Raw genomic sequence first — 22,499 nt, 5'->3', positions numbered from 1 at the left:
ACCCGCTCTGGTCAAACTAACCACTCACATTCAAAAAAATAAATTAAAAAACATTGTTGTCATCCTGCCCTCCTCCCATACTATTCTCAGCATTCCACCACACCTCCCCACAGTAAAAAGTAACTGATGTCTTGCCACCCACACAGACATAATAAAGTCTCTTGTTCAAGAATAATACCCACGCGTGGTGTCATGGACTCAATATACACACACCATCTCTCTCTCTTTGACCAATTTGAAAAAGGAGCAGTCACCATAATATAGATACACACTTATTGATGAAGGGGACACGTAGGCCTCGTAGAAAGGCTTAGCCCTCCTTCCTCCCATTGCTTCCCAATGTCTCCTCACAGGAGAGGCATATCCCACAATCATAGGATGATCAGACAATGTACTTACCCAGGAGAGGATGGAAAAGAAAGAGAAAGCGATGGCCGCCCTGGCTGCGTCTCCTCCCTGCGCTGTGCTGGCGTTGGACTCCGAACGCTGCCACTGGTTAGCCAGGAAGCAGAAGCTGACAAACCACAGGAAAGCCCAGAATCCTGTAACATTGAAAGACAAAAGTGGGTGTTCCTGTATACTACAAACCAGGACACAAACATACAGCATGCAGTGGACGTAATGAAATCCTGGTGCATACCATGACCTGTATCATCGGAAATGCCTGCACACAGAAGGGTTATGGCCAACAACATTTCTCAATTGAGGTTTTTCTACACTTTTGGTGTGGGAGCCCAAAGATTTTAGACACCCCAAAATTTACCTCAACTAAAGTTCCCACATTTACCGGATTACAGACAGTGATAACACAATTTATTAAGTAAATGAGTAATCGAGTTCTAGACCAATAAAAAAAATTTAAAGTTTTTATTACAGAATTCTAAAATAAAGTGGTACGCAGTCAATGCCATGAAGGCTCTTAAAGCAAGGTTATAAACAGAAATTATTTTAAGGACCAAGGGGCATATTATCAAGCACAGCGTTAAAGTTATCGCCGCTTCAGTTGCAGAAAACCGCCGCTAAAGCGGCAATAATGGGCTTAATAATATGCCGCAGAGAATTCTAATAGAAGCCCATGTTGACACCAGAACATGGGCTTCTATGGGAATTCTCAAGGGCATATTATCAAGCCCATTATCGCCGCTTTAGCGGCAGTTTTCTGCCGCTAAAGCGGCGATAATTTTAACGCCGTTTCTTGATAATATGCCCCCTGGTAGGCAGCAAAATCAAGAGAGTAATGGACAGCACCCCAAGAAGAACAGAAAACTCTTCTCTAAAACCTCTCCCTCCTTCCCAAAATCAAGATGTTTCTATTTCTGCATATGAAATTACAGAATCTGCAGACTCACATTGGTGTGAGCAAATGTAACATTTCATCAGAAAATCAAAGCGCATGAAAAATAAATGTCACATTGCCTTAACACAATCATTATCCCACTACAGAGATAATTTTCAGCTCCCTCTATGCTGATGTTGTCTGGAGATGCTAGAACAAATCTAGATACATGAAGAATAACGTGTTATGTGAATGAACGGAAGAACCTTGTTAGATGTTTGGAGGATAATGACAATAAGAGTGGAGACCAGTACATTTCAGCCTGACTGGTACTGTAGAGTTTGTGTGGCGAGGAGATGGGCGGGGGGAAGCATGAATGAAAGGGGTGACTTCCAGCTTGAAAAAGATGGTGTCTGTATCTAATTTGTGACCTAGTTAGCATGCATCAGAAAAACACACTTCTACACATCAGAGGAAATTTGTTTCAAAATCAACATAACTATATCAGTGTATACGTATGAAATGGAGTGCGAAAATGCAGTCTGCACATTGTTAATGATGCACAAAAATATAAACGTGGCTCAACGGCATAAATAAGGTTTGCTATTGGCTATGTAAATGATTCCCTTTTAGACTGATTATGGGTGAAGGGTTATCCTGAAAATCTGGCATGGAACTGTCAGTCCTGTAACCTGGTTGAAAAGGAGAAGGCTGTGGTGAAGAAATGATTCTTGCATTAGGCACAACAAAGGATGTGCTTGCCGAAGTCAAGGTGCTTAACTTCAAGAATGCGGATGGGAATACAGTAGTGCTTGCACTCGATGTATTAGAGTACACACTCCTAATTCGGGGTGGTGTCACAATGAACACACTCCTAAATCAGGGTTCTTTTCAACCACATACATTCTTGGACAACCAAGGTCATCAGTAAGCTCATTACTCAAACTTAAAAAAGTTTGTCCCACTCCTCTACTAAAGAATGTTAATATTTTCAGGTATATTCGCGGTGCATTTTTTCCCAAAAATATCTTCATTGCTTTGGAGTTCCAGGATCTTTCAAGATTTTATGAGCATGTGTTGCAATCGATACTTAATACTGCATTTATCTCTCAGTACTGCTGAATACTACACGTTTCGAGCACAAACCTTCCTCAGGCGCAAAGTTTCAAAGAGGGATTACACACCAAATTATAACTTTATTGTTTGAACCCTGTCAGGACTACTGCAGTCCCTTTAGCTAAGATCCTTAGTCAATCAATATAAAAGATACTCGGTCTTACCATCGACTCTATTCAAAACGCCTACTAATGTATCAGCAAGCTGGGACGTAGATCATTGTGCGCTGTATCTTAACTTTCTAAATACTAACCTGCCTCAAACACTTTTATGCAAATGAATCAAGTCAATCAACAAACTCCTATCAATCAGAACTCCTGCATACAAATTATGACATCATTGATGGCCATAAACGAATCCTATGTTTGCATAGGGCGATACCCCATCCCATTTTGCTCATACTTATTGAAATATGCTTAAAGGAAATTGGTCTTTTTCAACTAATTCATTAACGGGGCAGATTTAGTTTCCAAATCTAAAATGTGTCTCTGTTTTGATTTCAAGATGCAGTTTCCATCCCCATGGGTATTTGGGAATCGCCTGAAATAGCGCACCTCACAATTTTCAGGGAACGGGTGACTCCAATACATAACTTGTGTTGCTTTTTTTCCTATTTTTCCCTTGGGCCTGATCAGATGTGCTCTCGCTCCTTCTTGCCCTGCTGGACCTTTGGTTCTGGGTAACTTCCGGCACCTGTGTGATTGCCGGCCTTCCATTTCCATTGCATAGAAAGGGGCAAGACCAGCATACCATCCACATTTTTTTTTCCTCAACGCATACCCATAATCCTGTGTATGCTTACCATATTTTGGGATATAAAAAGCTACCTTTGCTTTCTACTAGGCATATCCAGTGTCGTAATTAGCACCCTGCTCAACCTATTTTCGACATAAGTCTACCACTGTTCCTTTTAGTTTAGTTTAAAAACCAGCAAACAGACCATTGTAAATATATTTTGAGCTTACTACTTCGGACATGGCATTATAGTGCTTTGCTGCGAGTAGCCCGGGACTCCGGAACATCCAAGGTTAGATGTAACTAGGTAGTAGATTAGTAATATGCACTTCTCCTTTGCTTGTAGGATTAACGGTGGTACTTTCTTAAGTTTCGGCTCTTGCAGTCTTAAGCATTTACTTCAGTGTTTTGAATAGGAATAGCTCAATTTAGTAAAAGGAAGTTGTGAGATATATATATATATATCTTTATTCGAATGTAATACAATACATCCATAAAAGTACATTTTAAAACATACAGACATAACATATTCCTTTCATATGAAGAGAAACCATCCATTTCATCAATGAAACGCAAGATAATGTGCAAGAGTTTTGTAAAACCAGGATAACACATAGGATACAACAAGTTAAAAATATAAATAATTATACAGAGTTAAAAAGGGATAAAAATACAACGATAGTAGCAGCATAATTAACCTTCCATACTTTTCCTGAAGGTGATAGCAAGTTTCAGAAAGCTACATATAAACAAAGTATAATCACTATTCAGGAGTTGGAGGTAATAAAGTGCTGGTTTAATTTGGGTAAATTGTAAATCCTTTAAGCAAGGCTTCAAATACAATCTCCGAGGTACTAGATAATAAGGACAAACAAATAAAAAGTGTGCCAAATCTTGCGGAGACTTCCCGTCGCAGCCGCAAGCAGGTAACACTTGACCTCGGTGGGCTCCTTTTGGTACTGCCAACAGGAGATGAAATAAATCAAAACGGAACCTTATCAAGAGATAGCGTTCATACCCTGACATAGGCCAGGATAGGTATGGTTCCATTTGAAAACATGTCTTAAGTAGGGCGTGTTTCCTTACACTATCTTTCGTCAACTCGCCCTCCTCCCGGGCGAGATACCTAATGGACATGAATGTCTTTTTCACAAAAATTACATCAGCTTTGGTTATAAAATTTGGGGATGAGAACAAATCCGGTCGCCCCATTTCAGTGAGGCGGTCGTTAATATACCTCAACCACGGAACCTTAAACCTACCGTCCCAGATTAGGGCTTCTTCTAGTATAGCATGAGTGAGAGGTATATCATCATTTAGCCAGGAGTTCAGCCAACATAACAGGGGATTTGCTGCTATTCTGTCACTCAGGAATGGTACACCTAATTCCTCGTGTACCGAGAAATTTCCGGTGCCCCTTGGCAGCCTCAATACCTTCTTTAAGAAGTTATTTTCTGTAACCTCCAGGGCTCGTGTCTGGCAGTAACCCCATATCTCACTGCCATAGCAGGCGATGGCGACACTTTTGGCTTGATATAGTTTGAGCAAAGCGGCCACCGGACTGTTGCCCATTTTTCTAGCAAAGCCAAGTATTGCTGCATTGACACGTATTACTTCGCCCTTTTTTTTAGCAATAGCTGGGCCCCACTCTAGTTGGTCGTCGAGAAGGACCCCGAGGTATGAGAAGGTTTTGGAATTTGGAATTCTTTCCCCATTTGTATGGAAAGAGTTGGGTTTACCTGACCCCTGGCCCATTTTCATAGTATAGGACTTTGAATTATTGATACTTAAGCCTCTGGACTCCATGAATTCATAAAAAGAATTTAGAAGTTTCTGAAGACCAATTGCGGTCCTTGAAATAAGGACAGCGTCATCCGCATAGAGTAAGACTGGGATACCTTTTTTGCCTACATAGGGGTAATCTGCACCTGTTCTCAACAGACAGTCCTCCAGCTCATTTATATACAAATTGAAGAGAAATGGTGCTAGAATACATCCTTGACGGACGCCCCTATTAATTCTGATGTCCCCTGTCACCTTCAGATCTTGTGAGTAACGGACGTTGGCTCTTGTGTCTGAGTGCAAATCGATCAGGACATAAACTAAGTTCTGATCAATGCCCATTTTCAACATAATGTCCCATAATTTACCTCTGTCCACACAGTCAAATGCGGACGATAGGTCCATAAAGGCCATGTGTATGGTTCCCTGGCGGGCTAGAGTGTATTTACTTACAATTAAATACAGGTTCAGACACTGGGTCACTGTTGAGTGGCCTGGTCTGAAACCGTATTGTATTGAAGATAAAATATTTTTCTCTTTTGCCCATGTTGTAAGTCTGTTCAAAAGCACACCCCCTACCACTTTTGCTACAGAGTTAATTAAGGATATTGGTCTGTAGCATGTCGGGCTGCCACGATCACCCTTTTTAAACACGGGGACAATAGTTGATTGTCCCCAGGATTTTGGGCACCCGGATATTACAGCTGCATTTATTACGTTTGTAAGGATAGGAGCCCATAATTGAATACTGGATTTAAAAAGATCCGGAGGAAGGCCATCCGGACCAGGTGCCTTATTGCTAGTTAAACCTTGGATTGCCTTTTCTACTTCGTTGATTGAAAAACAGGGTGGCTTCTCCTCTAAAATTAAGAATTCATGATCTGAAAGTTGATCATGACTTTTAAAAATTGCACTAAAATGAGACACCCAATCTGCCTCTGGGATATTTGTGCCTATTGCAGTATCACTTGGGTTGTCAAACAAAGGTTTGTTGACAATCTCCCAGAATTTGCTGCTATTTCCCAGGACAGCTGGGTCAAGTAGGGACTCCCAAGTACTGACCTTAATTTCCTTTTTCCGCTTTTCTAATGCTTTTTTATAGGTATAGCGGAGGATCCTGATTTCGCCTAGATCTCTAGGTTCGTTTTTTAACGCCATCCTTAAATTTCTATTTGCGACGGAGCATGCATGATCAAACCATTTAGGGTGACTGTCAACTTGCCCATTTGCTGGAACCAGTAACATAGAGCTTACTATTAACGCTACACCTTCAAAAGTGACTAAAGTTTGCTTTGGAGACATAGAAGTTGAGGCACAGGTCGCTAATTCCTCACCACATAACTTATTAATATCATTATAAAAGTTTTCTTGATTTACCCTATGCCATTTCAAACGACGTTTACCGTTTATACATTGTAGAATTCCCCTGTCTTTACATTGTTTACGTAATTCAAATATACCACCATTCAAATTAATAGAAATGGGGTTGTGATCACTGTAAATATTCATGTGAATAGTAAAGCAGGAGATCTGGTTTACAAGGTCAACAGATAATAATATATGGTCAATAAAAGACCCATAACGTGACCCTTTAAACGTCGGGACATCAAAAACTTTGGATTCTGACACCAAAGACATGGCTACAAACAAGTTATATTCATTGAGTAAATCATTAAGAAGGGAACCGCGTCTAGTATGATCAAAGTGAAAACCATCCATGTTGTTACACCCGAGGGATCCCATTGGGGTTTCTCTTGGGTTACCGCACGGATGTGCATTAAAGTCACCTACAATCAATACTTTACAAGGTAATATGTCTGTTCCTTCTTTCAACATTTCCTTCAATAATAGAATGTTACATTCCCCTTGGCTAGATGTGGCGTTATAAAAATTGATTAAAGTCAAAGCATTTTTGCCTCTCTTCAATATAAGCGCTTGAAGGTTACTATTTACATGTTGGTGAATGGTTATATCACAAGACAGGGCCATGTTTATAAAAATGGCCAGGCCCCCTTTTGCTCTGCCACTAGTAGAGGGGGATGCTGGCCTAAGGAAACTTTGGTACCCTTCGATGAAGGCAGTATTTTCTTCTAACCATGTTTCTTGGAGACATATAATCGCATATTTTTTAACAAAAACAAGCCAGGCAGGGTCGCATATCTTGTCTGCCAAGCCTGCAATGTTCCAAGAAACTAAACTCATTTTACAACCATCATCATTCTGATTGCTTGGCATGGAAGAGCCTGTAGCCCCAGCATGAATCTCATAATTAATTAAGCCATGATTAAATGTTTCGTTAATACAGTCTCCTTGAGTAGTTAGTTGTATACTTCGAGCAAAATTAGTTGGTACATTAATAGAAACACCAGCCAGGATGAAACCACTATTGGATATGGTTAAATCAGTGGATGAAATCCTATCCAAGGTCTCAGCCATACCCACTGGCTCCTCCCCGGGTGGCTGTAAACTTCAATCGCAAGTATCCAAACCACTAAGGATATTAAACCGGTTAGAAGCTTCCAGTGGGGTAAAAGGTGCCGGGTGATCCCAGCTCCTATGTGCAGGGAAACCTGGCCTAGTTGGTACCATATTCCACTCAGGGTCTTCTAACGTTGTGGCTAAATTCCTGAGATTCGACATATCGGGGAATTTAATACTAGGTAATGTGAAACCCCTAGTCTGATGGGGAAATACAGCAGATCGTGGATAGAAATAGGTCAGGGGACGTGGAATAATGCAGCTACCTGAGTTGACCCCTGGCCAGCTCAAGACATGACGTACTGCATTTTGATCTCTAAAGTTTATCACAACCACATCCCCCCTAATGTCCTTAGGTCTACCCCCCAACCATTGAAGCCGGCGTACATGAATTATTTCGCCGTTAATGTTACTAGTGATCGGCCTATGTAATGCCAGCCAATGTACTATTTTATTCTTTAGTTGGAAGAAACCTTCTCTCTTATTTACTGAAAGCTCAGGTACCCCCGTTAGAATCACAACATAGGGAACAGCCTCAGGTGGAAGATCCGGTAAGGGTCCCCTAGGCTGATTCCCTTGAAACTGCCTCCTGCCACCCTCCTCGTGTCTCAGTAACCCATCTGAACATTTACCCGTGTCGTTAGTAATATTATTTTCAGGGATTGTAGAGTGGGAAGTAGTATTAACTGGTGCATTACACACAGGAGGATTTGGCTGATTAGTAATACTATTACTTGGAGTAAGATTAGGGATCAGAACTGGCGCTCTTGTTAAATTACTACCAGGGGACAGGTCGCCTAATGATGAATTAGTAGGAACTAAATTTACGACTAACCCCTTGTCAATTAGTGGAGGTCGGTTTTTAACAACAGGATTCACCCCAGAAGAGTGAGCTTGAGCCTGATCGGGTTCTGATTGAGCCTTTAATTGAATAGGGCAAGACTTCCTATCAAGGTCTGCTTCAATTTTCCCTAGTCGATTCTCGATTTTTTCCAACCTTTCTACAATTGCTAGGGTATAAGAGCGCAATATCAGTTCGAAAGTGTCCACAAAGTTACTAGTAATTTTGATATTGGACCCATTATCTTTAGGACAATGTTCAGTGCTGTGTGCCACCTCCGTATGTGTCGAGATCGGCACTGGTATAAGAACAGTGTCTGGTCCGAGCACGTCCTTAGTAGTTACAGTGGATATAGCTTTAGAACTGAAAGGGGTCACCTTCTTCCCAAAAGCTGAATGGCTCATCCTTTGTTTTATAAGTTCCATCCCTTTACATCTCCTTTTAGCAGGTGGAGGGAATTGCCTTACTGCTTGTGCAGCTTTCCTCGGTTTTTTAGGCTTGTAGGAGATAGGTGGCACAATTTTTGAGGTTCCTGGAGAACTGGGTAGATCAAGTGACGAATCAATAATAACTGTTCCAATAAAGGGAGTACCTGGTGCTACACATTCTCTCAACAAGAGTGGTACACCTTCTGTGCTTAAGGTATCGTCAGCAAGGGCTGGTACAGGAATGCAATCATTTACAGGGGTAGTTGTAGAACTGAGCTCAGACAATGCCCTGGTTTTGATAATTTCGATAGAGCGTCTGCGCTCGAGTCGTCGCTCTGCTAAGGAGGACTCGATTGTTCCTGTGAATGGAGTCTTGATTAAATAATTATCCAAGGTACCGTTCATTACGGTTCCCAATCTATCAACCGTGGCAAGAAATGGGCTCGGCACGCTTGTGGTCATAGTGATAACTATATCAGATACTCAAGTTGTCACGGTAATAATGTAAATGTAACTCACAGTGAGATGTCTTCCTAGGTTTCTGCGTCTGAGCAGGGTGTTGCGCCGGGGCCGGTCTCGGCGGTCCACGGAGGGCCACAGAGGGCCCGCCCTTTGCCCGGGCTTAGCCCGGCGTCGTCCCGCGCGCGTCCCGCGAAGCGGGTCTGCCTGTGATTTATGGCGCCTCCTGGCGCTTGTACCGCGTCAAATTGGTCGCGCCGCCGCTGAGGCTGCCGGGATTTGCAGTCCCGGGGCGGCGACGCGGAAGAAGGAGCTCGGTGTCGTGCCCTGAAGACTCTTGGCGGTGGCGGCGATGGTGCCCTGGCTGTGGCGTCACTCACAGGTAAGTGATGGCTCTAGTGGTCGTCCCCCCGCTCCGCCGGTCTGCCTGTGATTTATGGCGCCTCCTGGCGCTTGTACCGCGTCAAATTGGTCGCGCCGCCGCTGAGGCTGCCGGGATTTGCAGTCCCGGGGCGGCGACGCGGAAGAAGGAGCTCGGTGTCGTGCCCTGAAGACTCTTGGCGGTGGCGGCGATGGTGCCCTGGCTGTGGCGTCACTCACAGGTAAGTGATGGCTCTAGTGGTCGTCCCCCCGCTCCGCCGGTCTGCCTGTGATTTATGGCGCCTCCTGGCGCTTGTACCGCGTCAAATTGGTCGCGCCGCCGCTGAGGCTGCCGGGATTTGCAGTCCCGGGGCGGCGACGCGGAAGAAGGAGCTCGGTGTCGTGCCCTGAAGACTCTTGGCGGTGGCGGCGATGGTGCCCTGGCTGTGGCGTCACTCACAGGTAAGTGATGGCTCTAGTGGTCGTCCCCCCGCTCCGCCGGTCTGCCTGTGATTTATGGCGCCTCCTGGCGCTTGTACCGCGTCAAATTGGTCGCGCCGCCGCTGAGGCTGCCGGGATTTGCAGTCCCGGGGCGGCGACGCGGAAGAAGGAGCTCGGTATCGTGCCCTGAAGACTCTTGGCGGTGGCGGCGATGGTGCCCTGGCTGTGGCGTCACTCACAGGTAAGTGATGGCTCTAGTGGTCGTCCCCCAAAAGGAAGTTGTGAGATGTTATTGGCTGGTGTACATGTGTGCCCATTGGTTGGATGAATTAGATCATGCTAGTTAACTGTCGCTCCGCGGTCCTACACGCCAATCTCGGAAACCATCCTGAGTGAATCCATTGATATTGCATTCCTCAGTGAAACCTGGCTAAATGACCACTCAACGAGAATACTTGACCTTCTCTCCTCCCCGGGATACTCTATTCTTAGAAAAGACAGACCTAACAGAGTTGGGGGAGGGCTAGCCATTATCTTCAAAAAGGATCTTCAGATTTCCCTTATCACTAACCCAGGCTACGCCTCATGCGAATACCTGGAAGCAGAACTGTTAACTCAAAACTCCCTCCCAATTCGTCTACACAACATCTATCGCCCCCCGGGACCACCACAGCCCTTCATTGAGGACTTATCTGATCTACTGGTGCAATCAGCATTATCCAACTCAAAAAATCTCTTTCTTGGGGATCTTAACCTCCATTGGAATGATACCAATGACCCCACCATCTCCCTCCTCACTACACTTCTTGAAATCAATGAACTCAAACAACTCTGCCAATCTCCAACTCATACTAAAGGATCCATACTTGACGTCATTCTGTCCAACGATGATCTGACTTCCGTTGCCAATATCATACCCACTGACTGGTCCGACCATCACCTTATACTCTTCACCATTGCGACCTCAGCAAACCTCCCTGCCCCTAAAACTACCAGACCTAAGAAATTGACCAGAAACCTAAAAGGCATCCCCCCAGGAGTTCTACAATCGAAACTCCAAGCTCAACTTCTTCTCATTCCCCCCTCCCAAAATGCGAATGAGCTCACTGAACTATTTAACAATACTGTTACAGATATTCTTGACCAACTCGCCCCGCCTAAACTCAAAAACCAAAGAAACACCCCCTCAAACTCTTGGTTTAATACAGAGATAAATAATGAGAGACGGGCACTCAGACTGTCGGAAAGAACCTGGAGACACCATCCCTCACCCTCCCATCTTGCACTTCTCAGACATGCCAGATCCACTTACAAAAACACACATCCTCAAGGAAAAAGCATCCTTCTTCCGCACTCAACTTGACCGTGCCAAAAACAGACCCAGGGAACTCTTCAAAATCATCCGAAACCAAAATTCCCCCGCACCTCCAATTATGACAGCCTCATCAGACAGATGTGAAGAAATTGCCCACTTCTTCTCGGAAAAAAAGACCAAAATTGACCAATCCTTCCTTCCCACACAACTATCCTCCAACTCCCAATCCAATCCTGTCCTCACCTCTAATACCTACTCCACATCCCCCCTTCCAGATGACACACACTCTCCTCTGCCCTCTATCCTACCGCTCCGCAGCAAGCCTCCTCACCCGCCCATTTCCATACCCCCCCCACCACTCCACAGGCCTCTCACCTTCCACATCTCCAGTAACCAACTCCCCTAAATCTCAACTTAAGAACAATGCCACCTTGCTCAACTTCCTCCCCGTCACTGAGCTTGAAGTCCTCAATATAATTGGCAATCTAAAACCGTCCTCCCACACAAAAGACCCAATACCCTCCAACCTTGTCCCTGCTCTTAAGCACATCATCACCCCATTCTGGACCAAAATCATCAACACCTCTCTCTCCACGGGCTGTGTCCCCTCCTCCCTTCAGCTTGGTCAAATCTCGCCCATAATCAAAAACCCCAATGCTGACCCCAATGACCTAAATAATCTCCGCCCCTTCACTAACCTCCCCCTTCTCTCAAAGGTACTTGAAAAATGTGTCCTACTACAACTAGACAAACACATAAAAAATTTCAACCTTCTCGACCCCTTTCAATCTGGCTTCAGAAAAGGCTGCAGCACCGAAACAGCAATGCTCAATGTCATAGATGACATCTATCAATCACTTGACAATGGCGAGACCTGCCTTCTTATCCTTCTTGATCTCTCCGCAGCATTCGATACAGTCAACCATTCAGCCCTACTTAATGTGCTTAGGAACCGTTTCGGCCTTAATGGCACCGCCTACAAATGGTTCATCTCTTATCTACAACACCGTACTCAGCAATTCAAAACTGTCTCTCTACCCCCACTCCTGTCTCCCTTGGAGTCCCCCAAGGATCTATTCTCTCTCCCTCCCTCTTTAACCTCTTTATGGAACCCCTCACCCCCCCTCACCCTCATTCTTAAGCAAGCAGGCATAAATTACCACCTCTACGCCGATGACACCCAAATCTATTACAAGATTAAAACTCATGCTGACATCTTACACCTGAACAACACCCTTACCAAGATCCAAACCTGGTTCAATTCCAATCATCTCAAACTCAACCCTAACAAAACCGAAATCATTCTCTTCGCCCCCAAAAATAACCCTCTACCCTTTCAATCATGGATCCCTGACCTCAATGCACTCAATTGCTCACTCACCCTGTCCAACTCCGTCAAATCTCTTGGCATCACTATCGACAACACCCTAACCCTCAATGTTCACATAAAAAACTCTGCCAAAGGAGCCCTCTTCACTCTCCGTCACCTACAGAAAATTAAACTATTCATACCCACCGATGATTTTAAACTCGTAGTTCAGTCGCTTGTTCTGTCATGTATTGATTATGGTAATGCCATCCTTAATGGAATCCCCAAAGTACACCTAGCTCCAATCAAAGCTGTGCTCAACCTTGCTGCCAGGCTCATCACGGACTGCAAACGCTTCGATCATATATCCCCGGCTCTCAAATCTATTAAATGGCTCCCTATCAAAGGCAGATGTCTACAAAACCGCCTGCATTACTCATAAAGTCCTCCACCAAAACACTCCGCATTACCTCTCAAAGAAACTCCACACTGCAGGCTCCACTCGACCTCTGAGAAGCACCAACACCCTCCTCCTAATCCCACCTCTGCATAAAAAGAAAGCTACACAATCTCGCTCCTTCTCTGGCAATGTCCCTATTATCTGGAATGCCCTCCCAAAAAACCTACGCTGTAATCCCTCCTATTCTAGTCTAAAAAAAAGACCTCAAAACCCACCTCAATTATTATTGGGGTTCCTAACCTCGGTCCTACTCCTGATTTCTTATCTATCACACGATATTTGTTCAATAATTTTATACCCTGTTCTCCTGTTTCACCATTTACCTAATTACTTAAATGTATAGCTCCTTCCCCTGTTTATTTATCTGGTTTTGTATAATGCTCATGTTGTCTGTACTTTGTAAATTTTTGTTGCACTACCTTTCATATGCTTTTATACCCTATGTGCCTTATACTATCCTTATCTTGTAAAGCGCTCTGATACCTCTGGGTCTAGCCAGCGCTATATAAAACCTTCAAAATAAAATAAAAATAAAATAAGGAAGTATGTTTAAGAGCCCATAGTAGTCAGAAAGGTTTGGGATGAGTCAAAAAAGTGGAGTGACAGGCAGAAGGATGTTTTTTTAAAGAAAAATAATATATAAACATGTACGGATATATAGAGATATTTATATACACACACATGCATACATACATACACACACATATATATATACAATCATGTGCACATATATGTTCTAATATTTACATTTCTAGACATACATATGTGTGTTGTGCATAAATCTAGACTTGTTTCTAAATATATGTTTATACCCTCACAGGTACCTTCCTTATAATCATATTTGCATACTCTGAAATGTATGCATTATCATACACAGAAGTATAAACCCATATACAGATGTTCATCTACATACTAATTCATAAATATATATGTAATGCATAAACATAAATTTCTTGTATATAGCAAAGCTAAGGATCAAAATGTGACCTCCCGTTTCATTGCCCTGGGGCGGATAGTTGCTAAACGCCTGATCACCAAAAGGTGGCGATCGTCGGAGCCTCCTGTAGCTCTAGCATGGCAACGCTTGTTGCGGGCCTGGGCCACAGCAGAAAGTGTTGTTCTGCGCAGAGAGGATGTGCTAGGGTTAGGTAAGACACCAATTGCCACACACTGGGACGTGATCATGAGCGAACTCCAGGACACAGACGGGACCCCTAACGCTGTGCCGGAGACTAGGTTGACCAACCGTCTGTAAATTTCACGGACCGTCCGTAATGTGGACCTCACGTCCGTTGTCCGTGAGGATCCTTTTTACGGACGCCTTTTGTCCGTAATTTTGGGTATTGCAGGGAACAGCACTGTTCCCTGCATGAAGCCTCAGCCCCCTGACGGGGCCGCCTCGCACTCCTCCTCGGAGCGCAAGAGCAGCCCCACCCGCCCATTGTCATTCTGTATGGGGCTCAGTGGCGTAACGAAAGTTGAGGGGGCCCCCCTGCCACGTACACGGAGGGGCCCCCACTCCGGATTTAATCCTGAGGTCTTGGCCGCGAGTATTGTGCTGAGGGCGCCTCCTGCAGCTCGGTGGCCCCCCGCATCGCGGGGGCTGCGGGGGCCTGTGTTACACCCCTGATGGGGCTTATTGTCACATACAGAATGACAATGGGCCAGTTTGGAGTGTTACTGCATGTGGTGGCCTCCTCCTGCCACAGGCTAGGGCAGATGGAAGGAATGTGCAAACACGCCAATGCTGCTACAGAATCCAGTTAATTCAAAGAAGCTGGTGAAACAAGTTGAAAAGAAGGGGCTAGAGTTCTTTCAGTCTCATCATTTTAGAAAAGTGCAGTTTCAATATTATATTCAAGGAAGCCATGGTTGCTGCATTTTTATTTTATGTAACTAACAACCATTGACAAAGCAAATAGTTCTGGCTTGTTGTAGGTGTAACGTTACTTGTTGTGATATATATCTGGATGCAATGACAGAAGAGGCAAAATACCAGTCCGGCGACACACAATGCTAAGCACAGATTTTTAGCGTAGTTGTTTTAAGCAACACCCTTAATTACATCAGACACGCCCCTTGGAGAGACCCTTGGAGAGACCCTCAGTTTTTTCATCCCGCTTAAAGCACTGGAAACAACACCATGTCACAATCACCTCATGGCCTGGCACTGTGCATCATGCAAGACTCATGACTTCCACTTTTTCAGATAGCCTATGTGCAGGTGCATAGTGAACCCTCCCCCACCCCACCCCTTGCTTTAGGAACTACAGCAAGGGCGAAATTCTTGATGGGCCTCTTCTGTCTGCAACTTTGCAGACAAAGGCTCAGCTCATAATTAAGATGAAAAGGTGGGCGAGTGAGTAAGTGAAGGGATGGGTGGATGGCTGGATGGATTAATGAAAGGATGAATGAAAGGGTGAATAGATGGATAATGAGCGAAAGGATGGTTGGTTGAGTGAAAGGGTGGCTGATCGGTGAGTGAATGGGTGGATGGATGAGTGAAAGGATGGATAAGCAATAGGCTCAATGGATGGATTCATGAGTGGATGAGTTGAAGGATGGGTGGATGGAAGGAAGGAAGGATGGCTAAGTGAAAGGGTCAATGAAGAGAGAAAGGGAGGATGGATGACTGAAAAGGGGAATGGGTGGAAGGATGAGTGACTGGGTTGGTGGATGAGTAAGTAAAAGGATGGCTGAGTGGATAAATGGCTGGATGGATGAGTAGATGGTTGGGTGGAAGAGTGGATGGATGAGTGTATGGATGGATAGGGTGAAAGTGTGGATGGATGGATGAGTGAAAGTGTGGATGGAGGGATGGATGAGTGAAATGATGGATGGAAAGATACATAAGTTTTCAAATGGATGAATATGTTTGGATATAGATGGAATTACTTATATACTATTACGCGACCTCCTTTGATGTGTCTGTAAAACGTACCTTTTGTCCCGAAGTTTTGTCCTGAATTTTGACCTCCTGTCCTGAATTTTTGTCCTGAATTTTGACCCTTTATCCTGAATTTTTACTCTCACTGTCCTGAATTTGCACCCATGCCAGTTGGTCACCCTACCGGAGACTGCTCCAGATGTACAGTAACCCTAGCAATTGGAGGAGTGAGGCAGCGGTCTCTGCGGACTATCAGAATAGGCACAAGGAACACGTCCTTAGCAGCCCAGGCATAACTTACATATACTTTGCTGGCTGGGAAGTGGAAATACACTAATGTGCATTTGTTGGGTCTACTCTTTGCATGGGATGCGGGGAGAAGGATGGTCCAAGCAGCACCCTGTTCGTTGGAACTCACACCCCTAGTTAGGTTTTAGTTGGCCCCAACATTATTAACCACCTCCCGTGTTGTATCCACCTCCTGTGTTGTTCACCTTCCCTGTAGTATGCCTACTACCGCACACTGGGCGAATTAGGCGACCCAGCGGCCATTCGCTAATAACACATCAGTAAACTGTCTGAAAGGCACACTGGGAAGCATATGAATGTGCACAGAGACATTCTTCATACTATGAAATTACTGCATGCAAGTACCATAAATATATTGTTACATCATGCAAGCAGCATACGCCGTACTGCAGATGTGTACTGTTTTTTCTTGTTGTAAAACCCAAAACCCAATAAGACAGATTCGAACAAAAAAGCATAGATTTATTGTTATATATATATAATAGACATTTTCGTAATCAATACGTATTCTCACACACGCTTAAACCCATATTGAAACAACTTCGTGTTGAATGCCACAGAGGTCAAATGTAGAGGTACTTTTTATCCTTACCCTGCCATGCATCTATTAAGGCAGTAGGAGTAAAACTAGTCTTGGGTTAGAATGAATGTTGGTAGAAACTCCCACCATGGATGAAGAAGTTGCTTCGAAAGAAAAATGTTTGCTAGACTAGCATGGAGAAGTGGAGAAGTGTGGCTCAATGATTAGAGCGGCAGACCCTGATGCAGAGGTCTAGCCCGGGACCAGGGTTCAATTCCCCGCCTCGGCGGGTCTTGGGCTCAAAAATTCCACGGACCTGATAATTCTCGCCTCGGTGCCATTCCAATCATGGAGTCCCACTCTGCAACTCTGGGCAATAGCTTGCTTAATCTCCACAACGGCCCCCACAACGCTAAGGATGCCTGGCCTCCACCTTGGGGGTGCCCAGGAGTGAACGCCTCACAGGGAAAGCCAGGATGGGTTCCACAGCGGTATTCGTTCAAGCGCCTTGAGACCCTTGCGGGTGAGTAGTGCGCTATACAAGTATCAATTTTGCATAAATTTGTTGAAAGAGGCAGGGTCTAAGGCAGTGGATTTGACATTTTTGATGGTGGAATCTTGATTTGATTAATTGCAGCACTCGGTGTGTTAAGTACAGGACCTGGAAAGAACCCGACGTAGGCAGTTCTGAGTCACGAGGAAAAAGAAAAAAAAAAAACATTACCTCAACATTTAAAACATTTTAGTTTTACACTCACTTCAATTTGTTTAGGAGACATTTAAGTGCTTCTAGGCAAACTGAATACTCCAGGTGAGGCTGTACAAGAGTGGCTATGGCTCGAACTCTGAGGAAAATATAGATGTTGCAAAATCTGCATTGAGGTTCGGAGCATATTCACCAAGATTTCATGAAGGAATGTATTCAGAGTTCCAAAGAAAGGTCTGTGCCTACAATGCTTCCTTTGGCATTCTGTTGAAAGGTCCACCTTTCTTAAAACTGCACTCAAGGCTCTGAGCTCTTGCTGTGGTAGCCAGCTTCTGAATCTGAGGCATTCTGTTTCGATTGAATTGAGTTTAAGGTATTTAGCTGAATTCCAATCGTTGCTAGTGATTAAGCTGGGTACAATCCTAGAGAGTATGGAGCCATCGAGTTTCTGCAACCTGAAGCGGTGCTGCGTGTCATTTGCGTAATCAAAACCAGTGAGACCAAGGTGCGGAATCAATCCAGTCAGACGGATAAGGTAGATGCTGAAGAGTAGGTGTGAGATGGAGGAGTTTTTTTGGAACACCAGTGGCCAGGTGTTATAATTTTGTGTGTGTGTGTGAGGCTAATAAGATGATGTGGTTACATTTTGCCAGGAAGGTGACCAACCATTAAAGGTCTTTGTCAAGAATAGCCACATTCAGGAGCCTGGTCAATAGTTAGGTGATGGGCAGTGCGAGATGCAGAAGAGACGTCTTGCGGAATCCACACAGCTACTCCACTAGAATCAGCCTCTGGTCCCAGCTCCGTGAAGTAAATTCCGTCCCTCAGCAAGGGCAGAAACCAGCCAGTATATTGGACAAGATGTGATTTTTTTTCCAACTAACTCCAGCATTTGGATGTAGATCCCCTTTTCTATCAGTCTGGCCAAGAAGCATCCATAACATATTGGTCTGTAAATGGCAGAAGAGGGCTAATGAATGATCATTTAGTTAATCTGGCCCAGTCCCAGTATTCAAGAACATAAGCATATTGGCCTTTAGCTAAGTGAACTTCTTAAAATTACTGGGGGCTAAACAATCGCTGCTGAGATACGAGTGACCTGCCGGTCGCAAGCGTGAATCCTGCCAAGGTCAACACAGCCTTCCACCCTTTAGAGCCTGTTAATGGTAACACCTCATACTTTACAATGCTTCAAGTGTGGTATGAAGCACTACACAAAAAACAAGTCACGGTGTGTGAAATCCCACCTTGGTAAAGGCCATCTCAATAACAACAGTGCACCATGAGGGGCATTACTTTGAGACCCTTCATTAAATTTGATATTGGGTTAGGCAAATAATATTAAATAATCCTTCAGCAGCATTCAGTGAATGGGCGACAAGTCAGCAAAGACGTGGCTTTTCCAGCCAATTTACGCATAAAACACAACTCTGTGTTTTACCCACAGCCTGCCAAGCACCCAACGTGTTCAGCGACAGCCTATGCGATTTTGATGCCAGGCTTCTGTATCAAACCGCGCAGTTAATTAATTCACAATAAGTGTGGATAGCCCGATCTAATCAGTATGCGATCAATGGGTCCGCCCTGCTCTAACTGGGAAACAAAGGATAATTAGTGTTTATCGTTGGCGCCGCACCAGACAGCAAACGCCACACTGGAGATGTGTTACAATTATAGCCTACTTTATAAGCATGTTGACGACCAAAAAGAGAGAGTGACTAATACACTGAGTAGAAAATGCTGTTTGCATGGCTGCAGCATGAGTCTTTTCTGTGCACCACCAAAGCAATCCATAGTTGAGGGGTTTCCATGGACTTTTTTGAGTAACCCCAAAAAGCTATCAACTAGAACTGCAATACTGATGATAGAAAGGATATATAGAATAACCCTTCCTGCGGGTGTATGTGAATGTGCTTATGAGTGATGCATGTGAGAGCTGGAACATTGTATCTTCAGGAGAGAAGTATGATGTAAAGTTGATGTAATGGGCTTCAGGATGGTTGGGCGGATTGGGAGAAGCGTTCATCTGCATGGCTAGCTGAATGCGCCCTGCAGTTTATTGAAGAGTTGAGTTTTGGGGGCCTCATGGGGTGAGGTTTCAGTGATCATGGTCACTGCCTGTAGGGCAGCCACACAGGACCCCTGCTCTGCCAGGTTCAGCACGAGTGGCAGGGGTCTGACGGCCTCCCTGGGAGGAAAGATCCTATTACACCAGGTGCCACAGTCCAACAGGAAGGACCAAACTTACGGGGACTCAACAGCTGGATGTCCTTGCGAGGCTCTTGGCTGCGAAGAGACCAACAAATCCTCTATTTGTGACCATGGGCAGAGTCCAGTACTTTGGTAAACCTAAGACAGACAGGGAGGAAGTGGACTGACATGTGCTTAAAATATCACTTGCTGCTTCACGCCTCCTCCAGTAGGTGTTGAGCACTTCCTGCAGCAATAATGGTTATGGGGAGTGGTACTGCAGAGAATGCGGTTACCTCACTAGTGGGTATATGGGACACTAGGGCTTGTGTTCTGAGCTACCGTTCAGATGTTCCCTTTATGTGTGGCTGCACCCTGCTATCTATAAAGCTGTTCTTCCTACAATTTGCCCTGTGGTGACAGGGTGCAGTGAATAAACGTTCTGCCCTGCCAGCCTCTGAATGTGATTCATTTTGGAGATGGTATGGTATAAAAGGTGTTCAGGAACCACAACCAGAATAGAGGCACTTAAGACTGTTTACTACATGTGTATTGTAACCTTAGAGTAGGAGTGCCTGCTTCTGTTCAAGTGATCACTAATCAGACTCCTAACCAGCGATGCCGGCTGAGGAGGTGCACCGATGGAGAAAACAGGGCTAGCAGTGTACAAGAAAAATTATTTTAGAAAAATATTTTGAAAAGTGTAAGTTACTCATGGTAATGGCTGTCGTACAGGTTCTCCCATTGCTCCTCCCTCCAGACTTGTCTCCAGAGATCATCTATGCCTAGAACAAAACTAGTACAAAAGGTTAAAGCCCTAGAACAGCACATCCATGCCCAGACTCCACTACCCATTTACAGAAGCTGGATTTCAAATTCCTGATATTCACCCTGCATACAGAAAGAAGACAATGGCCTCCACCATAAATGTAGTACATGCTGGTCAGTCATCTGGATTAAGAGTTACCAAGGACTCTGGGCCCGATTCACAAAAGTAATCTGAGACAAAATCCTAACTTTACGACTTTCGGTATTCACAGAAGGCATTTAGGAATACTAAAGTTAGGATTTTTAGGAAATTTAACTTAAGACCTAAACTTAAGTTTAACTGAGACAAAATCCTTAGTTAAACCTCCTAAAAATCCTAACTTTAGTATTCCTAAATGCCTTCTTTGAATACCGAAAGTCGTAAAGTTAGGGTTTTGTCTCTGATTACTTTTGTGATTCGGGCCCTATCACTACAATGAGTAAAGTGAATTTAGTAATACTTCCAAAATACTTGTGAAAGTATTAGAAAGCATCAACACTGAGCAAGAGGCAAACAAAATCAGCACACACAAGCAAACCCTACAACAGAAGACCCCACCACTGTAGGCGAGCTTGGCTGCAGTCCTCTAACTTCAGCACATTAAGAGGTGAAATGGGAAAAAGGAATGCGTTTCAACCAAAGGCAAAACCCTGTACTCCAACCTGGATCAACCAAAGGTAAAGAAAGGATGGGAAGTAAAATGTCTCCCCAAAGGAGCCACCGGCCCAGAAAGGCACTAGAGTTTAAAAAGAATCAAGGGCTTGCCGTCCACATCTTAGAAGGTCGCCCCAACATTTATCTGAAGTAAAAAGAGAGCTTGGCCAATCCAGTAGACAGATTACTCACTTTAGGACCCTGTGGCCAAATGAATTAAGATAGGGTCGCATTAAGTGGTTGCGCTTTGCGCACCGACTTTTTGCAGATCCTACTGTATTTTGCATACTGACCTATATACTAATGTGTCTGTTCACAAAATACCGAATTGCAGTGGTTTACAATTTGACCTACCTCATAATTGTAATGAGTTAGGTATTACAAATTATATTTTTGGGAAAAAGTGATCTATTGTGTTTTCTTTATTAAGAATACAGTTGTGCTCAGTAATATGTGGTGTTTTCTCACTTGTTGGACTGGTGCATACATCACATTGTCATTTTATTGGTTTATCCTTGCACCCAAGGTGGGACCAGCACTTGCGGCACCTTGGACCACAAGGACCGCACTGATAAAAATAAGACCACAGACAGTTCAAAGAGAAGTTCAGCTATCTCAGGGTCAACATCCCTACTGGGAGAAAACTGTACATGACCTCTTGCACAACAACTCCTGGAAACCTATCCTAGGTGGACAAGTTGCCTTTAAGCAGGCACGGAGGGTTTGGCCTGGATATCTCCTGTGGCCATCCGTTGTGGCAGAGTTCCATGCTGAACTGAGCTCTGACAAACCTTCTCCAGGGCACCAGGTCAAGTCAAGCATCAAAGGAGACATGCCAGTGCTTCTGTGAACATTTGGTGGAGCTCAGGGTTTCCCACTTATCCAATCCTGGAGTGACTGTGTGCCTCCGTAATGGTGTTACTGTGATCCTTGTTTATAATATAGATTCTTTGACCCCCTTGACCCTTTTAGCTTTCCCAGACTGCTCCCCTTGCAGTGAAGGGTGTAATCTGAGCTAGGTTAGCCAGAAAGTATTGACAGGTGTTCCAGGGAACCCCGTACCGTTTGCGAACAGGTTACTACTGCCTATGAGTAGTTGATAAAATATTTATGTTTTGTGATCAGATTTCAGTCACAATAAGAGGTCGAAGTGGGTGGGATCTGAGGAGCACGACGTGCCCATACTTTTTTAATTTGGCAAAATCAGTTCCCCTACTTTATGTTAGAAAGCAACTGTCCCAGGATCGTACACTCCAACATTTGAGATTCCTCAGCTGAACTGGAATGGGAGAGAGAACCTCCTGTGCTGTGAAGCTGAGGGAAGGGCAAACAGATGAACAAGAAACAAGCCTTCTTGCAGGGTATCTGCTGCCTGGAAGAAATTTAAATGTGCACATTTGGTTAATTTGCAATAAGCTGGTATTG

At 44.3% G+C, this 22,499-nt stretch overlaps 1 protein-coding gene across 1 annotated transcript in view; it reads right to left on the bottom strand.

Moving 5' to 3' along the window:
* Window positions 1-22,499, bottom strand: part of SYNGR3 (synaptogyrin 3) — a 267,227-nt gene that overhangs the window by 32,760 nt on the left and 211,968 nt on the right. Inside the window, exon 3 of the mRNA XM_085629386.1 lies at window positions 400-542. Within this exon, the coding sequence (XP_085485512.1) occupies window positions 400-542 (143 nt within the window). The remainder of the gene's footprint in view (window positions 1-399; window positions 543-22,499) is intronic.

The sequence above is a fragment of the Triturus cristatus genome, chromosome 10 (genome assembly GCF_964204655.1).
Source record: "Triturus cristatus chromosome 10, aTriCri1.1, whole genome shotgun sequence".
In the NCBI taxonomy this organism is placed as follows: Eukaryota; Metazoa; Chordata; class Amphibia; order Caudata; family Salamandridae; genus Triturus; species Triturus cristatus.
This window is presented reverse-complemented; position numbering and strand designations above follow the sequence as displayed.